Below are 22,102 nucleotides of genomic sequence, written 5' to 3' on the forward strand. Positions count from 1 at the left end.
TTTCCTGATGAAGACTCTGCAGCATAAAGTGAAGAAATAGACCTGGATTAATAATTGGGAGTATTTTCTTCACCTATTTAATTGAAGCACCACATTTGCAAACACACATGAAATTAATTGAAAACACATGGAATTTGAGACACAGAGAACACAGAGACTCTTTTCAACCTCTGGCAGACCCAATGCACATCAGTGCATGACACTGTAAGGAGAAACGTTTGGTCATTAATGACACTGACTTGGAATAACATCTAATTGGCTAATTGTTTCTACTGTAAATACACACACCCACCACTACTACCATCACCATCACAGAAACATATCCAAACACATATGACCACATTTAACACATAAACGCACACACAGTGGAGCCTAGCGCACCACACACCTGCATACATGCAAATATTCTCTCAACAAGAGACATACATGTGTGGGTCAATAAATTGTACACACATACTCCCAAGCCAGGCTTAGTAGAGAAGGGGGGAAAAACCTGCTCTCTGCCTCGCCCCAGCTTCCCAGAAAGAAAAAAATGTCAGTGTCAGAAATGTGATAGGACTGTCAAAGACATATGGGAAAAACTCAAACAAACCATGGAAGTTGTGAAACATAAATCTCAGTTCTATTTGTTCTGCGACAGTGTACACACCACACATTTTTCAAACCACACATTTTCAGATAGAAAATTAAAACCCTCACCAGGTTCAGAATTGCTGGGGAAGTTGGATGGAAATTCTAGTATCCTGGCAAAAGAACTGTTGGCTGGCCTAGGACTGAAGGATGCTTCTGGACCACTGTCAGCAAGGCTTACCTGGCCTCTTTTCCTCCACATTTTAGAGGGGCTGTGACCATGTCTGTGCAACCCAGGGCTGTGATGGGACAAACATTCCATAGACATGTTCTCCACTAAAAAACATTCCTTGGTTAAGCATAGGTTCTACTTCTGGGGAGTCCCCAAGCAGCCCTGATCTCCACATAGCTCCTGGGGCTGTCCTCTACTCGCCTAAATCCACAGCCACGTCTGTTTCTCCACTGAAACTCACCTGATTCATTTCAAACCTCCAAGTGGCCTGGGAGTTTTTCCAATGCTTTAGTTCCAAATGTCTTAACTTCTTCCTCTCAAGGAACTCTCCCTAATAACCATCTAATATTGACTAAACCAGTTAATCCCAGTCCCTAGAAAAGTAGATAATGTTACTATATACCATTCAGAGTAGTGTCTGTTTAATGCCCACATCTGGTTTTTCTTTCCCCTAAGCCAGTTTGTTAATCATGAAGAAATGTCCCAAGACTTCTTAAAAAGCTCCATGTTTTGGGTGGGTTTGTTGTGCAATGTCCCTAAAACATTTGAAGACCAAATAATGACACCTTTTGGTACATTCTCATCCAAACATCATTCTTCCTCAAAAGAAGCTTCCTGGATCAGACAGGCAAGCTTCTCTTTGCGGAAGCCTCACTCCCCCCTCCCCACAGTTTGTCCCTTATGGACCCTCAAGCCACCATTCTTAATAGCTCCTGCTGGAAACCTTCAACAGACAGGCAGTCTGTTGCCACTGGCAGCCTGACACTTCTTTGGCTTGGGGTTAATTTCCAATGCCAGGTGCCTCATTGTGGCCAGAGTTCTGCAATTTTATTCTCCACTTTCTTCCTAGCCCTAGGGTAGACACCAGTGTTGACTGAGATCCAGATGGTTGGCTAAGCAGAATCCAGTGCCCAGGGGCTTTCAGGGGGCCCTTTGAGGGATGAAGATCACAACGTGGAAGGCCAGATCCAAGGAGCCCTCCATATCTTTGATGTCTCATTTTTGACTCTGAGTCCCCCTGGTCAGTGCTTGGTCTCTTGCCCTTGATTCACTGAGAACCGCAGTCTCACTGAGCATTTGAGAGGGAAGGACTGGAGAACATGTGGTTCAGCTTTATGTCCCCTACCCTGTTGTGCAGACGGAGACACTGAACCCCACGTGAGGACCTTCTGACATGTGTGCGAGAGGAATTAGGCAGGAAGATGACTGTTCTCTCTAGGGGTGGAGTAGGGTTCTTAGATGATCCCTCCTGAGTTTGTGAAGCAGGTCTGGGTCCTCTGTCATCCTCACCCAAGTCCACCCTATCTCCTGTCTCCCTTCAATTCAATTCAACAAACATTTATTCAATAACGATCAGCTGAATAAATAATAAAGGAATGAGTCTCTCTGAACCAAGCAGTGTGCTGTAGGCAATGGAGACGTGGTGGTATGGCAGCAACTGCTGCTCGTGTTCCAATAGCCACCCTCTCCTTTGCCCATAGTAACAGAAGCTGTAGCTGGACCAATAGGGCCGCTCAGAATAAAGATCACCTTCTCCAGTCTCCCTTGCAGCTAGATGTGGCCACGTGACTCAGTTCTGGCCAGTGGGATATAAGCAGAAGGGTCAGGTGCCAGCTTCCGGGAGACGGCTGGTTCTCTTTTCTTCGTCTCCTCTGTCCTGTTGCCTGGAATCCTGCTGCTGCCATCTTGGACCTCGGGGCTGAGGGATGTAGTCCAGGGAGAGCCGAGGATGTCTGAGTCTGGTCCTTGTGGGCCTGCTGCAGCCAAGTTGCCATATCAACCCCGATTACCAACTTCCAGGCTCCGTATGTGTGAGAGAGAGTAAATCTTACGTCTTATATAAGCCACTGTTATTCTGGATTTTTCAGTCATTCATAGCCTATCTATTCTGTTATAGGCAGTAAAATAAGTACTTAACAAGTGTTTGAAAAAAAGATTGTATTCTTCCTAGCTTTGCCAAGAAAACATTGGACTTTTTCAAGGGGAAGTTTTATTAAGAAACTAGATCCTCTTGCTGAAAATATTTTAAATGTATAGATATGTGTATATACACACATACAGCTCACGTTGCCCCAAGCCCCCACCAAGCATGGAGCAGAGATCAAGGAGCATTTACTGGCCGAAGGGAGAAGAAAGCAATGGGCATTTCACTTTAAAATGCAGGTCCTGACAGCAGTTCCCAGTCACCCCAGTTGATTCATGCTTTTTCCTGGAATTTTAGTTTTTCTGGTATTCAACTTTCAGCCACATCAAGGCATGCCAAGGTGAGGCATGTAAACACAAGGGCAGGCCACCAGATCTGCTGGCCAAGAATATACCCACACAGGAAGTGACATCCCAGTCTCTCCTTGAAGGTACCTTCAAACTTCCAAGGGATTCTCTTAAAGCCACTTTCCCTTGGCTTTGGAGAGAGGAAGCAGCAGCCCTGCCCACAGGGCTCCTGAACCTGCATTTCCCCCAAGCTCCCCACCACTTCCTCTCTGTCTCTATATTTGCAGTGGTAGGGTGACTGTAGGAGAGTGGTACTGGGCAGTCAGGTCCATTCTCTGAATTGTCACCTCAGCACTGCAGGAGGGGACTGGACTCAACTGTTAGTGGCGCCATGAACTTTTAGCTTCAACTTTGGGCTTTGGCTATGCAATTTTTGGAACAACAGGAAAAAGTCCACTAAGCATCAGTGCCTGGAAGATAGTTAGTGCTCAATAAATGCTAGTAGGTATTATCGTTCATAACTCAACCCAAAGAGTCTTGTATTTAATTTTTTTATTTATTATTTATTTTTGGCTGTGTTGGGTCTTCGTTTCTGTGCGAGGGCTTTCTCTAGTTGCGGCGAGCGGGGGGCACTCTTCATCGCGGTGCGCGGGCCTCTCACTGTCGCGACCTCTCTTGTTGCGGAGCACAGGCTCCAGACGCGCAGGCTCAGTAGCTGTGGCTCACGGGCCTAGTTGCTCCGCGGCATGTGGGATCTTCCCAGACCAGGGCTCGAACCCGTGTCCCCTGCATTGGCAGGCGGATTCTCAACCACTGCGCCACCAGGGAAGCCCGAGTCTTGTATTTAGAAGCAGGGCAGAAGATCAGAGTGGACCAGGAGCATAGCTGCTGATGACAAGACGTGGGACACCATCAGTTCTTCAGGCCAGGAATACGCTTGTCCTCCAAGCCTGGTGTCAGTTTGAGTTCAACTGAGGGTAAGACAAAGGTGAGGAGCAGGGAGCTGGGCATGGCGGAGCTGGGCATGGCTCAGCCATTCTTTTGCTTCAGCCTATCTGTCCTTCACTGCCCCAGAGTTAGTAGAAAAGAACTGGGTGAAGCTGAGGTTGAAATTCTCTGGAATTCATGAGTGTCATAAAGATACAGCCTGACTATCTGTCCCCAGGCCCATTTCCTCTTCATCAGCACACAGCTAGACGGCATTTCTCAGCCTCCTTTGCAATTGGGTGTGGCCACAGGACAGGGTTCTGGGCAATTGAATGTGAATGGAAAGGAAAACCTCCCAAGGCATGAACCTCCATGCTCTTTCCTTCTTTGCAAGCTTGATGCAGATAAACAGGATAACCTTGGAGGCCATACCTTAAAGATAGCAGAGCCAAAAGATAAAAGGAACCTGGATCCCTTAGTCACCTTGTGGAAGGCTGCCTGTCTACCAGGAACGCCCACACTTAACCGTTGTGTAAGTGAAAAACAGACTTCTATTTTGTTAAGACACTGAAGTTATGGGTTATGTTTGCTACATCAGCAGGCATCGCCTTAACCAATATGCCAAGTTCACACAGTAAATGAGGAAATGAGTCTGCGCCCACATCGTCCATGCTTTAAGAACCTCTAGGCATTTCAGGAGTTTATCTGCCCTGCTCTATAAAGTATGCACAATGTTTTAATTCCACTTTCTAGAAAGGTTTTCTTTCCAAACCTTCTTCTGGGTCTTCTCTATTAAAAAGGCCCATTTAAAGAAACTACTACTTAGCATTTTTGGAACTTGTTATCCTATTCAGCAGAGTCTAAGTCAGGAGGCTTTGAACTCGGACAATTACTGCTCTTGATTAACAACAAGAACTGATGAGTTGGCCTTTCCAGTGTGCTAAGCAAACTCAGCCAAGCAGAAAATATCACTGAAAGGGAAACAACGGGAAGTGATTTTCTTGGTTACATTATGAGCCGTCGTGATATTTACACATGTTTGTGGATAATGTGGGAACCTCTGCTGCGCGTGCCCTTCCAGATGACACCATTGGGCTTGAAACGCCATGTTCCATACTTGACCTGGGCTGTAAACGTCATCCTGTGACTGCAGGCAACCAGCCTAGTGGGAAAACCACAGACCTGGGAGTGGGAGTAGGCAGACCTGGGTGCAAGAGCCCCGCTGTGCTCTTTTAGAGTCCCTGCTCCTCTGGGTGTTCCCAGAGCCAGCACCCAGGCCTGGCAATCAACAGGCAGCTGTGGCCTCGTACTGTCAGACGGCCCAGAGGCAGCCTGGAGGAGCGTCCACTTCCTTGCACCCTCACCCAAACTGGGTATTTAAAAAAGATCTTTGTGACGTTGAATCATGTTTTTTTCTAATCTTGGATTGGACATTTACTAATATTTAGTATTACTTCATTTATGAGTGATCTATGCATGTCTGTTACCCATTTCTCTTTCTTCGAGATAATAGTATTTTTCATATAATTGCATACAGCATTTTGATATATTAAGGGCATTGCACCTCTTCACATTTCATAGGTTTATTTTCCCAGGTTATTTGTCTTTTGTTTCTGTTAAAAAAAATTTTTTTTGGTATATATAAAAGTAAAAGAAGAGAAACTGTCAAATATTTCTACTTTTTCCCTTAAGACGTTTCTTTATAAGCTTATAAAGTCACATTCCATATGGAGATTTGAGATATATTTATCTATAAACCCCTAGTTTTATTTTAAAAAATTAAAAGTATTTGTTTAACCTACCAGGGATTTATCTGAATGTAAGATGTGAGGTAAGGATCTTCCTAGGGGCTACACTGGGAGTTGAGATCTGGGAACCAGAGCCTCTGGCTTGTGTGGAGGTTTGGACACACAGGGGCAGACGTCCCTGGACAGAGGTGGCACTGGACAGACCAAGGAGGAGTTGATGTGTGAAGGGCACATCCAGGCTGGGCTTGGGTCTGGGGGTCTCTTTTTTCTCAGGTGATTCTGTGGACTGAATTGTGTCCCCCCACTATGTCCCCGACCCCCCGGCCCCAAATTCATATGTTGAAGTCCTAACCCTAGTGCCTCAGAATGTGGCTGTGTTTGGAGATAGGGTCTTTAAAGAGGTAAATAAGTTAAAATGATCATTAGGGTGCTCCCTAATCCAATAGGGCTATTGTCCTCATAAGAAGAGATTAGACAAGTACAGAGGGAAGTCCATGTGAAGACCCAGGGAGAAGTCAGCCATCCACAAGCCAAAGAGAGAGGCCTCGGAAGAGACCAACACTGCTGACACCTTGATCTTGGACTTCCCCACCTCCAGAATTGTGAGACAATACATTTCTACTGTTTAAGCCACCTGTCCTGTGGTACTTTGTTATGGCAGCCCTAGCAGACTAATACAGGTCGGCCCTCTGCTAAATGCCCTCAGAGCTGGTCTGAAGTGGGGCTTGCAAAGCCTCCCATTACAGTCTGCTGGTGATACCGAGTCAAGATAGCAACGTGAATTTTTAAAAATTATCTTTACATTGTGTATAATGCATATTCACTAGGAAAAATCAGGATATACAGATTAGCAAAAGAAATAAGATCACCTGAGGTGCTAATGCCCCCAGTGGCCCAAACTCACACTGGCTGTGTGTCCTGCAGGGGGCCCTCCTCCTGACCTGCTCCAAGTGGTAGCTACCCCCTTCTCCTCGGGCTGTGTGGACCATGTATCTCTCCCAGAGACAGCTGTTGCATCGCATATGGGCGAGGCCACTGCAGTGCTAAGGCTGCCAGAAGAGTCCCTTTACCCCATCACCACACAGCTGGCCAGGAGGTCCAGAGGCTGCTAGATTCGCAGGGCTGGAAGTCCACCTGCTCCCACCCCCTCTGCAGCCTCCAAAGAGTCTTCACCCTTTGCTTGCACTTGCCACTGCCTCCTCCTCCTTAAGCAATCCTATCTGTTAGGAAATGACCTGAACCCAGTCTAGCCCTTACCTTTGACCCAGTGGCACCCACAGAGCCCCTGAAGGCAACGTGGGGGAAAGGCCACAGTGCCTGGTTAACTCAGAGGTAAACTGTCTACTGGCTCTTTCTGACACACCCCTATTCTCACCCTGGGGTTTTGTGCACTGTCCCTGCTGCCTGGAATGCCTTTCCTTCCTACTTTCTCTAAAATTTCTCATTGGAATCCTGCCCACCCTTCACAGCTCTGCTCAAAAACCATCTCTTCCAGGAAGCCTTTCCTGATCACCCTTCCCCCAAATGAATGGAATTCCAGCTCTGAGCCTACACCTCACTGTCTGCTCCACCCATAGGTGGCACTGGTCACGTTGCCTGGAATTAAAATATGCACATCACCTGCCCCAGCTGGCAGGCTCCTTGTTGGTTCATTTCTGTACTCCACCCTTGTCTTGGCCTATTGGGGCTGCTATAACAAAAACACTACAGACTGGGTGGTTTAAACCAGGGGTCCCCAACCCCCGGGCCATGGACAGGTACCAATCTGTTAGCAACCGGGCCGCACAGCAGGAGGCGAGCGAGCGAAGCTTCATCTGCCACTCCCCATCACTCCCCATCGCTCGCATTACCCCCTGAACCATCCCTCCCCCACAACCCCCGTCCATCCGTGGAAAAATTGCCTTCTATGAAACCGTTGGTCCCTGGTGCCACAAAGGTTGGGGACTGCTGGCTTAAACAACAAACATTTATGTCTCACAGTTCTGGAGGTTGAGAAGTTCAAGATCAAGGCCTTGGTAGATACAGTGTCAAGTGAGGATCTGTTTCCTATGTCCTCATATAGTAGAAGGGATAAGGAAGTTCTCTGGGGTTTCTTTTATTAGGGCACTAATGCCATTTATGAGAGCTCCACCCTCATGACCTAAGCACCTCCCAGAGGTCCCACCTCCATACACCATCACAAAGCAGAGTAAGTTTCAACATACGAATTTTAGGGGGAACACAAACATTCAGTCTATAGCAATCCTTCTCCTGCATCTAGCACTAAGCCTGGCTCAGAGAATCTTCCAACTAGAGTTTGACCTTTGGATGTAAAATTTTGATTTCTTTGTGGCAGAGAAAATAAAAAATCTCACACAATGCATAACATGTTCCTCATAACATCTTCCAAGTAAATGTTATAAGGTTTATACCCATTGTACAGATGAAGAAACCAAGGTCCCTAGAATTTAAGAGAAGGCTCACATCAGCAAACTGACCATCAAGAACTGGAGCTGAGACTCCCAGCCCCGGCTCTTAGGAGGCTTTATCCCTCCACCTTTTTCACGGCCCAGGTGTAATCTCATCCTCCCAATGGATCACCTCTGTCCCCATCACCCAGCATGGGACCTGGCTGCAGTGAAAGTTTGAGGAACAAATGGGCCTGAGGCTTAAGCCTCACATGGCAGGCCTCAGGCATCTGCTCTGCCTCTCTTGGTGATAGTCGCTGAGGGCAGAGGTGTTGCTGGAGACAGAACATGCCTGAGCGTGTTCAGGGTGGCATTTCCACCCTCCCTACTGGAGGCCTGGCCCGAGACCTCCATCCCGCGTCATGAGGGGGTGGCACATGCCCTGGTTACTGCAGATACTGGTGCCCCACGAGGAGGGCAGAGGTGTCTCCTCTCTGTCCCAGGAGAGTCAGGGACAAGGTTCTGCAGCCTCAGGGACGAAAGCACAGCTCTGCCTCACCGGTTCACCTAGGTTTGGAGCCCAGCTTTCAGTTCCCAAATGCCGCTGCTTCGCTTTGAAGTTTGTGCCTCTCAGTCCTGAGCGTGGGGAGGAGAGGAGCTGGACCAGTTCTCCGCGCGGCATCTCTCTCTCTCTCTCTCCCTCAGGAATCACCTCCGTCACCATCCATTGCCAAAATGAATGGAGGCTGCTCAGCTGGCTTTATTAAATATGAATGAGTCGCAGCCCACGGCCCCACGCGGTCACTCGCCCACTCCATCTCTGGCAATTACTGTGTCGCACACACTGTGCCAATGGGCGCAGCGGTCCTTGCCTGCCCTTGCAGACTGACACCGCCCAGCAGGGGCAGGGCTCGGGCTGTAGCTGCCCTGCCCCCTGATGGAAAGCCACCCCAGGCTCCCGTGCAGCCAAAACCCTCAGCTCTGAAGGCGTAGGGACAGGGCATCTCCCACAGAAGGATTGTGGATTCTTGCGCTCTGGTCTCCTGGCACGAGCGGCTTCCGAGCTTTGCTGCACGTTAGAGGTGTGGGAAGCGCCCAGACTGCTTAGGTTCCAGGCAACTTAAAGATTCAACCCAGATCAAGGTTAAGAGCATGTTTGCATGCACGCACCATTACTGAGCATATACTCGTGCATGTTAACCTTCACGAGAAACCCCTAGCAAATAAGCTTCACGTTAGCAGGGTCCTTGTTTGCCAAGTTCTCCACTGTGTCCCTAGTGCTGGGGACAGAATAGATGCTCAACCACTCTTTGTTGAATGAATGAATGAGGTGGGTGTTACTGACCATTCTGGAGCTAATGAAATTGAGGTTACAGAACTCAGCCAAGGATCCCCAGCCAGTGAATCAGAGCCAGAAGTCAAATCCGGCGGGGGGCTCAACCATCACTCCCCCCTGCCATGGCTGCTTGCCTGGAACCTCTTGAGGGTGGGGAATCTGCCTCTCCTGCCCCTGCCCGGGCCACAGTCCAAAGCCACAGCACACCATTCTAGCTGCACGGATTTGTTCTGACCCTGATTTTATCAGGAGAGCCAATAAAACTCCCCACAAGCCCAATGGGCTTTGTCAAAGTTGTAAAAGACCATCTATGAAGTTGTATAAACAAATGAGATCAAATTCTTTTTCTGAACTTAAAAAATTACTTTTATTTTAGGAACCAATAAAATTATGGCAAATATTTACAAATAATTATCTCACATAAAGGTTACATAAAATCAATTCTTCACAAGTAACAGTCACTCATGAAAAGACACACAGATATTGAAACTACGCCAATCTTATTGCAGGTTTCTCCAACTAACCTAAAATAAATGTGTTGCAGTCAACCATTTAACTTAGAATAAAACCACAAATTCCAGGTTTGACAAGAAAAAAAGTTAAAAATGAAACCAAAATCCCACCCCTCTTTTCTCCCAAGTCCCACCCCCAGCCCCTGCCCTCCTCCCAACAAAAGAAAAATATGTCCAACATCTTTGGCAAATTGGCACTGCTGTAATTACATTCAAATATTATTACACACAAAAGCAACACACATCACTAAGAAAAAAAAAACCACCAATATTTCAAGTCAATTATTTTCTACTAGAAAAAAAGAATACAAAACATACACATTTTTAAGAAGCATTTTTTTTTCAATCTGTTGGAGACAGATCATCTCCCACTTTCAAAGGCAATTCAATTGTGGTGTTTTTTTTTTTTTTTGTACTTTTTTTTTTTTTTTTTTTTTTTACAAGTAAGCGTCTATGCAGGCATCACAAACTTTGGCGGTAACAGTAGATATGTATTTCTTTGATGCTGGAAGGTCAGTCCCTAAGACAAAGTCAACTGTTTCAAAGAATGAAAAGCAAAATCCACGTGTCTTCCTGGCAAAGAGTTCCATTTGCAATGTAATCTGCATTTCTACAAATACTCCATGTCCAAGGCCACTAGAGACTGAAAAACCAGGGCAGCATCTTCCAGCAAGAGTCAGGGCAAAACCCGAGTCAGATTTCCACTCTTGGCCCAAACTTGGAGGCCTGGAAGCTGGGGCCGAGAAGTGTGGCCTCACTGCCCGCTACCCCACACCGTGCTGGTGGCTTGGGACCAGGGCATGGGCCTGCCTCTTCCTGAGCCCCGGGATAGGCTGCTGCCAGGTCTGCTCATCTCCTCTGACCAAAGGTGAGAAGAGCAGGCAAGAATTGGCATGAGGAGACTCAGTGCTTTCTCTGAGTTTCAAGTACGTCTGAGGTGTCGGGGTGCGCATGCCTGTGCGTGCGTGTGTACACTCACCTGGGCACGTGTGGAGGGGGAGGCCAGATTTGGAGGCTCTGAGCTTTGCAGGGTGTTTAAAATAGACTCAGGACTTATTTATTTTCTTTTTAGCTTTATAGCAATTAATTGGCTATTGATTGGTTGGAATGTTCAACTCTCCATTTCCTCAAATACAATAAAATAGTTTCATTAAAATGTATTCATGCTTGAAAATAAGGGAGCCATTAAATGGTTTCCTTTCTGTTCCACTCCAAGGGAAATGCACCATTTGTAAATCAAAAATCCATCATCGAAAATCACTTGTTCTTAATGGTGCTTTTGGAGAAGATGAGGGATGTGGTCATGAGCATGGCAATTGTGGGGATGAGGGGCCCCTCTGGCTGCAGGAGTGGGTGAGCCCAGGTTGGGATGGGTGAGGCTGCAGCTGGGCCTCCTCCAGCCAGGCCTCAGAGTCAGGGAGGGAGGCACGTAACTCCCAAGGGGTCCCTCCCCCTGCTGTTCCACACACCTCTCTCCCTGCCAGGCTCAGAGCTGCCCGAAGCTGAAGGGCAGGATTCCTGCCCTCTCCCTCCTGCCCAGAGGCCAAATATACCACCTGAGACTGACTCCCTTTTACAATTCATCAAGATTCCCTCAATAAATAGATAAACTGCTGCATTTTCTCCTCATGTGGCTCAGGGGTCTAAGATGTGGGAAGAAGAATAGACTTTCTGACTGGTAGTTATGTGTACCCTTAACTTGGAAATGAGCTAAACATGACCCCTGGGAACATGTGGATTGAAACTCTAGAATGGCAGGGACGTGACCCTGAGGTCCCCTTTGATCCGGGGGGTCCAGGAACGGGACCCCAGTGTTGAGAAATTACAGTGAATGAAAGATAGGCTGGTGCCTGCCTGCTCCCGGCAAGCAGCCCGTGTCAGAGAAGCTGCAGGTCCCTGGTCAGGAGAGCGGGCAGGCAAGGGGCTCGCTCCCAGTCAGCCCCCTGGGACCTGGCCGCCACTCTGGAGGCGCAGCCGCGCTGACAGTGGGGAAGGTGGATCGACACCTCGGCTCTGCCATGAATATGCAAGAGGAAATCCTGAGGTACGGGAACAACAGGGGACAAGGGGCCAAAGGGGCTGCCAGGAGGTGGGGCAGAATGCAGGCTAGGAGTCATGGCCTGACTGTCCAACTTTCCAGTAATGTATTTTGTTACCTTTTAAGAAATGCACTTGCCTTGGACCTCTCCGAGGCCAAAAGAACTAAAGGAATGTATTCTCCAGGAGCGCTGGTGTGCGTGCCTGGAAACCGTCAGAGGCGGGCTCCTGGATGGGTGAGAGGCCAAGGCTGCAGAGCCGCCTCTTAGCGGGGCCGCCGGGGAGCCGGTCTAGCCCCCGTGCTGTGGATCCACCCACTCTGGCCTGGGCCTGGCCTATCCAGGGGCCTGGATTTTTCCTCTACCCTTGTGGCAGTTGTGTCTCAGACATATCTTGTTTCCAGGTATTTGTCAGGAGTGCTTGGCTTGTTTTTAAGATTTGCTCTCCATGGCTTGGAGCTAAATTCTAACTGAAATGTCATCCAGAAAGGGGTGGCTGGAGTCAGAGGCTGCCAAGGCAGGGCAGACGCTCTGGGATGTGACTTCTCATAAAGGGATTTCATCCCTCAGTGCCTTGTGGCCACATCTGGGGCTCTTCCCTGGGCATGTGAAAGACGCCGGCAGCACTGACCTCCCCTCGAAGCCAACAGTCCCCTATCCCGGTCTACCCGTCCCGCCTGCAAAGCCCAAAAGCCTGCAAGAGCCCAGAGTGTGGGAGGGAGAGAGTAGGTACTGGGGGTGCCTGTTCCTGACACTGACTTGCTGGACAACTTGAACCTCATCTCTTACCTCTCTGAGCTCCCATCTCCCCCGTTGTCCTTCATCTGCAATGAAGGACAAGGAGGTGAAGAAGAAAGGAAGCACTGGACAAAGAATGGGGGTCACAAGCTGGTGACCCGTGGGTCAAATTTTACCCACAGACTTTTTTTTTTTTTGGCTGACAGAGTATTTTAAAAGTTTTCACACTTGAATGCCACTAGGTAGGGCAAGCCCCCACTGCCCAGGCTGCCAGTGCCTTGCAGAAGCGGCAAGGTCACCCCACCTGCCTGGCCTGGGAAGCAGCTGGTCCAGGGCCCTTGAGATAGTGATCTGTGCTTCCCAGGGCTCTGGGCACCCCTGATGGCCCGAATCTGGGGACTGCTGCATATTGTCACAGCCAGATTTGAAGTCTGTTCCACAGCAAGAAGGACAAAGACAAGAGGAGTGTGGGGACAGCTCATGAGGCTGGAGCCCTGGACCCTGGGAGTCAGAGCTGGGCCCACGTCCAGGCCCTGTCAGGGCTTGTGCTATGGCCTTGGATAAGCTCCAACTCCCTCTGAGTCTCAGGCACAGCAGGGAATGAGTCAGGGTGAAACCTCAGAAGAGTTGGTGTGAATCTGGCAAAAACTCTGCAGTTTTCAGTGTTAATGGGAATCAGGTTGGACCAGCAAAGCTACCAACCCCCTGGCCCCTACGTCAGGCCAGCCTCTGAGTCTCTGTTTTTTCTTTCCTCATTGCAGGTCTGGGGGTTTCTAGGGGACTGAAGGGTGTTTCTAAGCCACACATGCCCATGACAGGAGCATGAATCTGGAGAGAATGAGGCCTGGAAATCTGAGAATTCTCTTTACCTCTATCTTGCCATGTGAGTCTTAAATCTCAGTTTTTCCATCTATAAAATGGGCATTGTGATCTTTGCCCCATGGGATGGTCAAGGATTGCAAAGCACCATACAAACATCAGTTATGAAAGGGCTAACCCTAACTAAGGCGCCTTGGGAAAGGGATGTTGGGTTTGATATGTCATCAAATTTTTCTTGGTTTCAGATAGACTAATGGTATGAAAAATTTTCGTAAAATCTACAATGTCCTTTTCAAAAAGAGCTGGAACACAGGGCTGAAGGCCCATGGAGGAATGCCCCAGGCCTCCTGCCACAATGCTGGTGAAAGCCCTTGCCTTGTGTTTTCCTTCAGAATTCTCTGGCATCTACTCAACGGCTTGTGTCCTTTGGAACCTTCCTCTCCAAGCTCCCAGGAAGCTCCTTGGGCAGCGTGGGGAACTCAGCTGGTGAGAGCAGGTACATGTGTGGCAACATGCACGTGCGTCCGTGTGCGCTTGTGCTTTCTGCCTGGCAGCCCAGGAATCAAGTGGTAGTAATCGATATAAATGCAATCTGAGGACCTGCAGAGCCTCAGGGGAGAGAGAAAAGGCATGGAGGGAGCTCATCACAGGTCAGGAGGAGGAACAGGATGGGGAGAGTGGTGCGCTTGGGGCCAGGTGGGCTTTGCCGAGGAAGGACGGTGTGCGCCTTACGTAGCCAGTTCAGGGAAGGCTGACCTCCTCCCAACAGCCTGAGACCATAGGAGCATCAGGATCCAAGGATGTGGGTGCCAGAGGCCAAGAGGCCGATGCTGCAGGCCCCAGACTCCACCACTTTCTCTGGAAGGGAGGGAAGGTGGGAGGGTCCAGGTAACATATCTGCTCCTACCTTGCCCGGCAGGTGGAGGCTGGAGCTGGTTCATCTGGGCTCCCGGAGGCGAGCTCTGGCCCCAGCTGCCTCCTTTCTTGGCACAGCAGGTTCCAGGGCGGTGGGTGTGCCTGCAGTGAGCTCACTGGCTCCACTGCTGCCCTGGGTGACTGGGCTTCCTCGGCAGTTCTAGCAGCTCCAGGACACCTCGTCTGAAGTGGTGGCCCAGAACCATCTCCTGCTGCCCTCACTGTCGACTTCCTGCCCCAGGGATGAGAGCATCGCTACATGCCAGGGGTCAGGGGGCCGAGTCCCAGCCTCACCTCCACCAGTCACTGCCTGGGGACTCCACCTTGCTAAGCCTCGGTTTCTTCTTCTATCCCACCACCTTGTAGGGGCATTGTGGGGCGGGGGGATACTTGGTGGTGGCCAGAGGAGATCCGCTCTGTCTCCCTGCACGGTCCTGGGCATCCCCAAGCTGGGCCTCAGTTTCCCCTAAGGGGAGCTGACTTAGGTCTTCCTCAAAGCTGAGTTTCACCCCCCTAGGTGTTCTTGTTTTTCACTTGGTCGGAACATTAGCAGGACTCCGGTGCCCCACTATGCCTGCTCGGACCTGGAGGGCTTGCCCAGAGGCCCGTGTCACAGCCTCAGCGCCCCGGGAGAAAGGAAGGGAAGGAGAGAGCTGTCGGGTAATTCTGCAGGGGACCCTGCTCTACCAAGGCAGCTGAGGCTCAGAGAGGTGAACGGTCTTGCCTGAGGACGCACAGCAAGGCAGGCAGAGGTGCGGCCAGGACAAGACCTCTTAGGCCTGATAACCTCAAGTGCAGGCTCTCTCTGCCCCAGCTCTCTGCCAGCTTGGTGACATGCAGACATCAGGCACACTGTCACAGGAGAGGGCACAGTCCACTGTCATTGTGGTAATTCAGTCCATGTTTGGATGGGGCCTCTACCTGTCTGTTCTGAGTTGGCAAGAGATATTGTGCAAGGAGTTGACGCCCCAGGCAAAGAGATGGTGGCCCTGGTACCTCCATTTCAAAACCATTCCCAGTTCACACACCAATTCCTCACTGCCTGTCCTGTTCCTCTCCAGGAAGCTTTCCTCTGTCCCCCAGATCCTCCCAGGTGGCTTTTTCTGACCACTCCAGCCCACAGTGAGTTATCCCAGCTCCCACTCCAGGCTCCCGAGGCCCTTGGCCATGGCCCTGACCATCACAGCCCCTTGCATCAACAGGTAGATACCCACTGTGCAAGTCAGGCATCCGCCCCACCAGAGCACCTCTGTTCCTAGCTGCATCTAGGCTCCATGAGGCCGGGGAGGGGCTGGTCAGGAAGTTCTGGCTGACTGCTGTAGGTGTTTGTGGTCCTTGGTCCAGGCAAAGTCCTTTTTGTTAATCATTGTCTATGTGGCAGGGACAGGCTTGCCCAGAATCCACTCACCGGCATCCTGGAGGGTGGGAGGAGTGTCCATGGTAGGTGTCCAATGTGATTTGAGCCTGGGCACACCTCAGAAAACACATCCCAGTTCAGTTCAGTGGTTCCAGGGGCTGGGGGTCTGGAGAGCCTCAGGCCCGCCTTGGACCATCATCTCCTGGGTCCCGTCCAGCCCTAACATTCCAAGTCCACAATGCAATCAGCACCTTGGATGACATCTTACTTTAAAACAGTAGCTGAGGAATCTCCTAGACAGTTCTTTTTGAGTCCTTTGATATGGAAAAGAGCTGCTCGCACTGCACTGGGCCCAGGGAAATGGGGGCAGGAAGCCAGGGAGGGGTCTTGGGGTGGGGGGTGCTTAGAGCAAAGCCAACCCAATGAGACTCTTAGTCCAGATATTAAAGAAGTAGCAATGAGCAGGGAGCTGGGGCCTGGGGGTGGGCATCCTTAGTCTCAAGGGCATCTCCAAACCCACCTTCAGGGGGCACCCAGAGCAGAGGAGATGCTCTGTGCACAGGTCTAAGTCATCCTGTGACACGACGGGAGTGCTGGATGCATAATGGCTGGGCAGTCTGCTCAGTTGGACCCTCGGGCCCACAAAAAAGCAATAAGGTATTTACACGGGTGCTGTTGAAGCAACAAAAGCAAAAACTCTCCTTCCCAGGCCTGAGGCAGGAAGACGGACGGGTGGTCAGACAGCTAGGGGGCTGGCAGGCTGGGCTGGGGCTGCAGTTGTCTGCAGAACAGTCTGTTGGTTTGTAGAGACCCAGTCACATCGGGAGAAGCTCATCAACTGACTCTTAGAAATGGACGGGTGTCTAGAAGTCCAACAGTCCTACCATAGAAGCCCAGAGTCCCTGGCAGGAAAAGGGGGAGGGAGTTTCAGGCGAGTGGGGGGTTGCTGGGGGACGGTCTCATTGGGCCCCTCTGGCTGTGTTCGGAGGGGGCTGGGAGGCTATGGCCTTCAGTGATATGTGTCATAAGTGCTTGGCGCCTGCCTGGCTCCTGGGGTCAGTGACGGTCGTAGGCCGTGGCAGCTGCGGGCGGGGCGGCTCCTCGGGCAGCGGCGCTGTAATAGTATGGGGAGCCTGGAAGAGACAGAAGAGGCCACAGAAGTTGGAGGGAGACCCTGTGCCCCCAGCTCCGTACCGGGGGTCCCCTTTCCACCAGTGTCCCCTGCCTCTGTCCCTTCCTCCCCCTCCCCCAGTCCAGGCCACTGTCCTCTCTCACCAAGATCTCAGTCCCTGATCAGGGCCGCTGCCTGGTCATAGGTTTCAGGGCCTCCTCACCACCTAGAGCTGGGGTGGGCAGATGAGGCCAAATCCACCCACCCCACCCCCGCCTCCCCTCCCTCCCCCACGCTGCTGCCTGTTTCAGTAATTAACGTTTGACTGGGACCCAACCTTGCCCATTCCTTTCTGTATCATCTGTGACTGCTTTCATGCTGCTACTGCAGAGCTGAGTGCTACAATAGCAACCACACGGCCTGCAAAGCCTAAAATATGTACTATCAGGCCCTTTACAGAAAAAGTTTGCCAGTTTCTGAGCAAGATGATGAAAAGTCATCACTTCGTAGTCTGGCCTGTGGAAGCTTTGTGACCTAGCCCTGCCGACCTCTGGATTTCCCTCTAGGACCACCACCCCTCCGGCTCACTCCCAGGCACCCCGCTCCTGCAAGATCACACTCTGCAGCCATCTCAAATGTACCAGAGGGCTAATGGCAGCTACCACAGGCTGAGCACTTCCTGCCCCACCCTGCCATATCCTTTACACACGTTGTCTGATTTAATCCTACGGGGCAGGTAGAGCTAGCCCATTTTATCCAACTCGCATGCCTCCGCGCCTTTTCCACGCTCTGCCTCCTGCCTGGAACACGTTGGCTGCACCTTCACCCCCTTTCCTGTCTGCTGAATAGTGCCGCCTCCTTCAAGTCCGAGAGCCCCTGTCTCCTCCTCTGGGCTGCCCCCTGTCCTGAGCCCACACCGTGCTGCAGGCTGGCCACGGGCTCTGATCATCTCTTTCTGTGCTTCTTCCCCCTCGCCTGCACGGAGAGCCCCACACGGGCAGGGGCTGGGTTCTGCTCTGCTCGGTGTCCGTCGCCAGCCCCCAGCCTGGAGCCCGGCACATGGCACGTGCTCGGCTAGGTTTGCTGAGAAGATGAGCAACAGCACTGAGTGAACCAACAATAGTAAAGACCCTGCCCATTCATTCATTTATTTTCCAACCCTACTGGGTGCAGCACTGGGCAATAATGAACAAACGCAGGCCAATGTTCAGCATCAGGAGGGGGATCAGAGCTCTGGGAAAAGAGCTCTGGGAATGCAAGATTATTCTGGCAGGGTCAGGCTTCCTGGAGGAAGCAGGTTGGGTTGAACTTGGAGGACATGAAGATTTGGATAGATGAGTACGTGGGCGAAGGGCAGGGGGCGGCCCTGCTTCCTGTGACCTCCAGACAGAGCCAGTGTGGGGCCTTTTGTACCGATGCTGGGTTCTTCCCACTGTCTCGGGGCTGCTCTCTTTAACTGCATGCTTTGGATGAGGCCTGCCGGAGCCCTGCTCTGTGTTCAAACTCCTCTCCGGGGACAAAAGGGTCTGGGGGGCTCAAGGGGACGAGCAGATTCTCAGAACCACAGAAGTTAGAGACACTAGGCCGTCTCTTCCTTTTACAGGTGGGGCTGGGGGGTGGTAGAACTGAGGCTCAACAGACCACTCATGTGCCCAAAGCCACAGAGCCTCTCAGGGCCAGAGCCTGGCCTGGAATTCTGGTTGTCGGCCCCTAGTTCAGGACTCTTTCTGCCATGACACAGTTCACAGCCTGTACAGCTATGTCGGAGGGCTGTGTTTATCCAAGTGGATAGCAGCTGGGGTCCTGTCAGCCACTGCAGGCCACGTGTCTGCTGGGGCAGGAATAGTAAGCTTCTTAATTCCCCAGGGGAGGTGACTCATTCTGAAATCTCACCCAAATCCATACCAATCCTGGCAATTCTCCCAGATGCCATAACTGGGCACCAAGGCCTGAAGATTGCCAGTCAGGCTCTATCGCTCCTGGCTGAGTGAACTTGGACAAGTGGCTTCACTCCCCTGAGCCTCAGTTTTCTCATCTCTAAAAGTGGGGTCACAGTGGGGCTATACGAGGGCACCACGAGGTAAGGATGTGAAGGTGCTCTGGAAATGGACACTTTTCTAAGCCCTTTATATGCTTTCACTCTTTTAATTTCCACAACAATTCTATCAGGTAGGCACTAGTATTGCCCCCATTTAGCAGATGAGGAAACTGATGCACAGAGAGAATAAGTAGCTTGCCCAGGGTCATGCTGTTAGGAGGTAATCAAGAGGGCAGGATTAGCATGTGCCACCGCCCCTCCAAACTCAGCCCCATATAGTGGGTATAATTCTCCCAACCCAGCCCCCAGGAAGGCAGTAATGGCTCAAGCAGCAGTGACGATGGGGGAGCAGGCAGTGCCTTGCTGTGCTGTTCCGGAAGGTATGGACACCAGTGCCATGCTGAAGTATTCCCAGAGATGGATTTTTCTGCTGCCTTCTGTCACGTCCCTGGCCAGAGCCCTGACTCAGACGCCTGGCAGCCTCCCTGGCAGCCTCCTCTGCTCTCTCTCCTGAGGGAGGGGGCCAGTCACCCACAGAGTATCTGCAGTGCCAGCTGTGCGTCCTGCCTTCAGGGCCCAGGTGAGGGGGGGGGTGTGTGTGTGTGTGTGTTGGGGGGGGGGGGGGGGGGAGATGTGAGGGCCAGCCCTGTGGGCCCGGGAATGGCACAGGAACAGGAAAACCACAGGGGCTGCCTCCGCAAATGAGGGACGGGAAATCCTGGCTCGGGCCTCAGAGTTTCCCAGGGGCCAGCTCTCACCCTGGGCTCCGACTCGCTTCCCTCTCAAAGCCTAATCTCTCGGCCAGGCTGTCCAGCAACCTCAGTGCGAGGGCCCCATGGCAAAAATCAAAAACGCTTGCATTTACCGTGAGAAATGAAAACATCACCTCACAAAGCTCTCTGTCTTCCTGGTGCCCATTAGACCTCCATCTAGAATAAACTTGTCCTTTCTTCTGTCATTTTTCCTCTCTAATTCACATTATCATCAATTTACTTCTTGACACAGTCATTCCGGGCTCCTACTCGCTCTCTAATCCCTTTACAGTGGCCACAGGCGCTCCGGTTCTAATCCTAATTGACCACGGCATCCTTTCTTCCTGCCACCAGCCTGCCGCCCCGCCTGCCCGGGGCCCCAATGGGATGCTGGATCCCGGCCGCCCTGGCTGGGCCGGGCGTGGGCAGACCGCAGGCAGCTCCTGGGGAGGAGGCTCAGCGGGAAGGGAGGCTCTCCTGCAGCTTCGTTAGGTGGCATTGCCCATCCAGGTGTGGGCACAGTGTGTGAGGGTCCCACCTGTTTCCACAGCTCCCACTGATCTAGCAGAGCACAGAGGCGCCTCAGAGCAGGTTTCCCCGCTGGCACCCTCCCCAAGTAGCAGAAATACTCTACTTCTCCAGCCCAGTGGGATTCTTTCAGCTAAAGCCCTGAAGACACTGGGGGAAGGGCAGGCTGGTAGATGGGAGAGGGCCTGGAACTTATTTGCAAGACTATGGCAGAGCAAGCCTGGCATCTCACTCATCTTCAGGAAAGTGGGATCACCGCATTCCGGGCCTCAAGAGAGCATCGGGTTCAGCTCCCACTTGAATGAAGCTGCCAGTGGCCACTATCCTCATTTTACACCTGAGGCAACTGAGGCCCAGATTGGTTGATGACCTGACCTTGATTCCCCAGGTTACAGACTTGGGCAGAGCAGGGGCCATTTCTCATGTTTGTAACAGTCCAACATTGTTTAAACTTTTCTTGCGTTTGCAGAGTTTTCTGTGGTATGAGGCCTGCCTCTTTGAGTTAGAAGTCAGAACTCATTCTCCCAGTTGCCTTTGCTGCTAGGGCACAGGGGCGTCACCTGGGCCCTGCCAATTGGAATCTCTTGAGTTTGACCTCAGTTGGGAGGGGAGCAGCTTGAGGAAGTGGGCTGACAGACTCTACCTGCTGGAGGTGGGTACAGAGGCAGGGCAGAGCTCTCAAGCACCCCAGCTGAAGCAGTAGCACAGAGCGGGCTGCTTGCGGGTACCAACAGTGGAGGTGTGTATGCTAGAGCAGCCCTGGTGTTGTTCCTGGCTGTGTGTCCCATGCCTGTCTCTTTGGTCCTCCTGGAGATTCTGGGAGCCCCCAATATTCCTTAATAAATTCACTTTCTGCTTAAACCAGCCAGAGTGGAATCTGTTGTTTGCAGCTGAAAGCCTGACAGATAAATACAATAACCTGGCTTTCAAAAATAGATCAGCGCTGTTCTCATGGCATACAAGGTCTGAGTATTTGGGACTCCCAGGCTTGTTAGTATGGAGAGATGAGCCTCTTTTCCTGGCTGTAGTACTGTTCAGACTGAATTGGTCAGGAAGAGTAAGAGTACCACATCACACACTGATTATGAATACAGGCTCTAGAGTCAGGGTGACGGGAGTTTGAGTTCTCATTCTGCTCCCTGCATGCTGTGTGACCTCAAGTAAGTTAATTAACCTTTCTGAGCCTCACTCTCTTCATCTGTAAAGATAATATTGCTACCTTGTGCCCCCTAGGACTGTTGATAGGATAAAATGAGGTAACCCCCACGAAGGGTTTTGCCCAGTGCCTGCACAATTAGCAAGTGCTCATTTACATGAACAGAGTTTTGATTCTTTTTCCTCTTCTCCACACTGGTTCTGGCCCCCCTCAAGTCACTGAGCACATCCCAGCCCAGATACACTTGTCTGAGGCTCTCTCACCCCCAGCCTGTGAGCTCCCTGGGACATTGTCCACAACTTTTCCACACCAGACACATAGTCCACACATATAATTGGGGATATGAACTGGATTTCACTCCAGCTTGAGCAGCAAAGGCCTCGGATGTGGTCTAGTCCCCTCCTCCCCTTGACATCCCCTTGGGGTCCTAGCTGCCCGCACAATCAGGTGCAGACTTCTCAGTGTGGCATTCAAGGTCCCCCACCTGTGGCCCTACCTCCTACTCCATCCCTTTGCTATGCTTGCCTGAGCAGCTCCTTTCTCACTTCGCTGATTCTTGAACTCCCAGGCAAATAAGCCTATCAGATACCTCATAAACATTAGAAAAAGCAGCCACACTCCTGTGCCAGGGCTTGGGGCTTTGTACCATGCATGGGCTCGATTTCAGCCCCCACTTGTCCCCTTGGGCAGTACACGGCCATATGTGGAGGCCCTAGGTCAACATGGCCT

The 22,102-nt window shown here is 51.2% G+C and overlaps 1 protein-coding gene across 1 annotated transcript in view; it reads right to left on the minus strand.

Annotated features, from left to right (window-relative positions):
* Window positions 1–16,844: 16,844 nt before the first annotated feature.
* The window catches only part of PAX5 (paired box 5), a 177,734-nt gene continuing 172,476 nt past the window's right edge, over window positions 16,845–22,102 (minus strand). Inside the window, exon 10 of the mRNA XM_007197009.1 lies at window positions 16,845–16,921. Within this exon, the coding sequence (XP_007197071.1) occupies window positions 16,845–16,921 (77 nt within the window). The remainder of the gene's footprint in view (window positions 16,922–22,102) is intronic.

The sequence above is a fragment of the Balaenoptera acutorostrata genome, chromosome 6 (genome assembly GCF_949987535.1).
Source record: "Balaenoptera acutorostrata chromosome 6, mBalAcu1.1, whole genome shotgun sequence".
NCBI classification, from domain to species: domain Eukaryota; kingdom Metazoa; phylum Chordata; class Mammalia; order Artiodactyla; family Balaenopteridae; genus Balaenoptera; species Balaenoptera acutorostrata.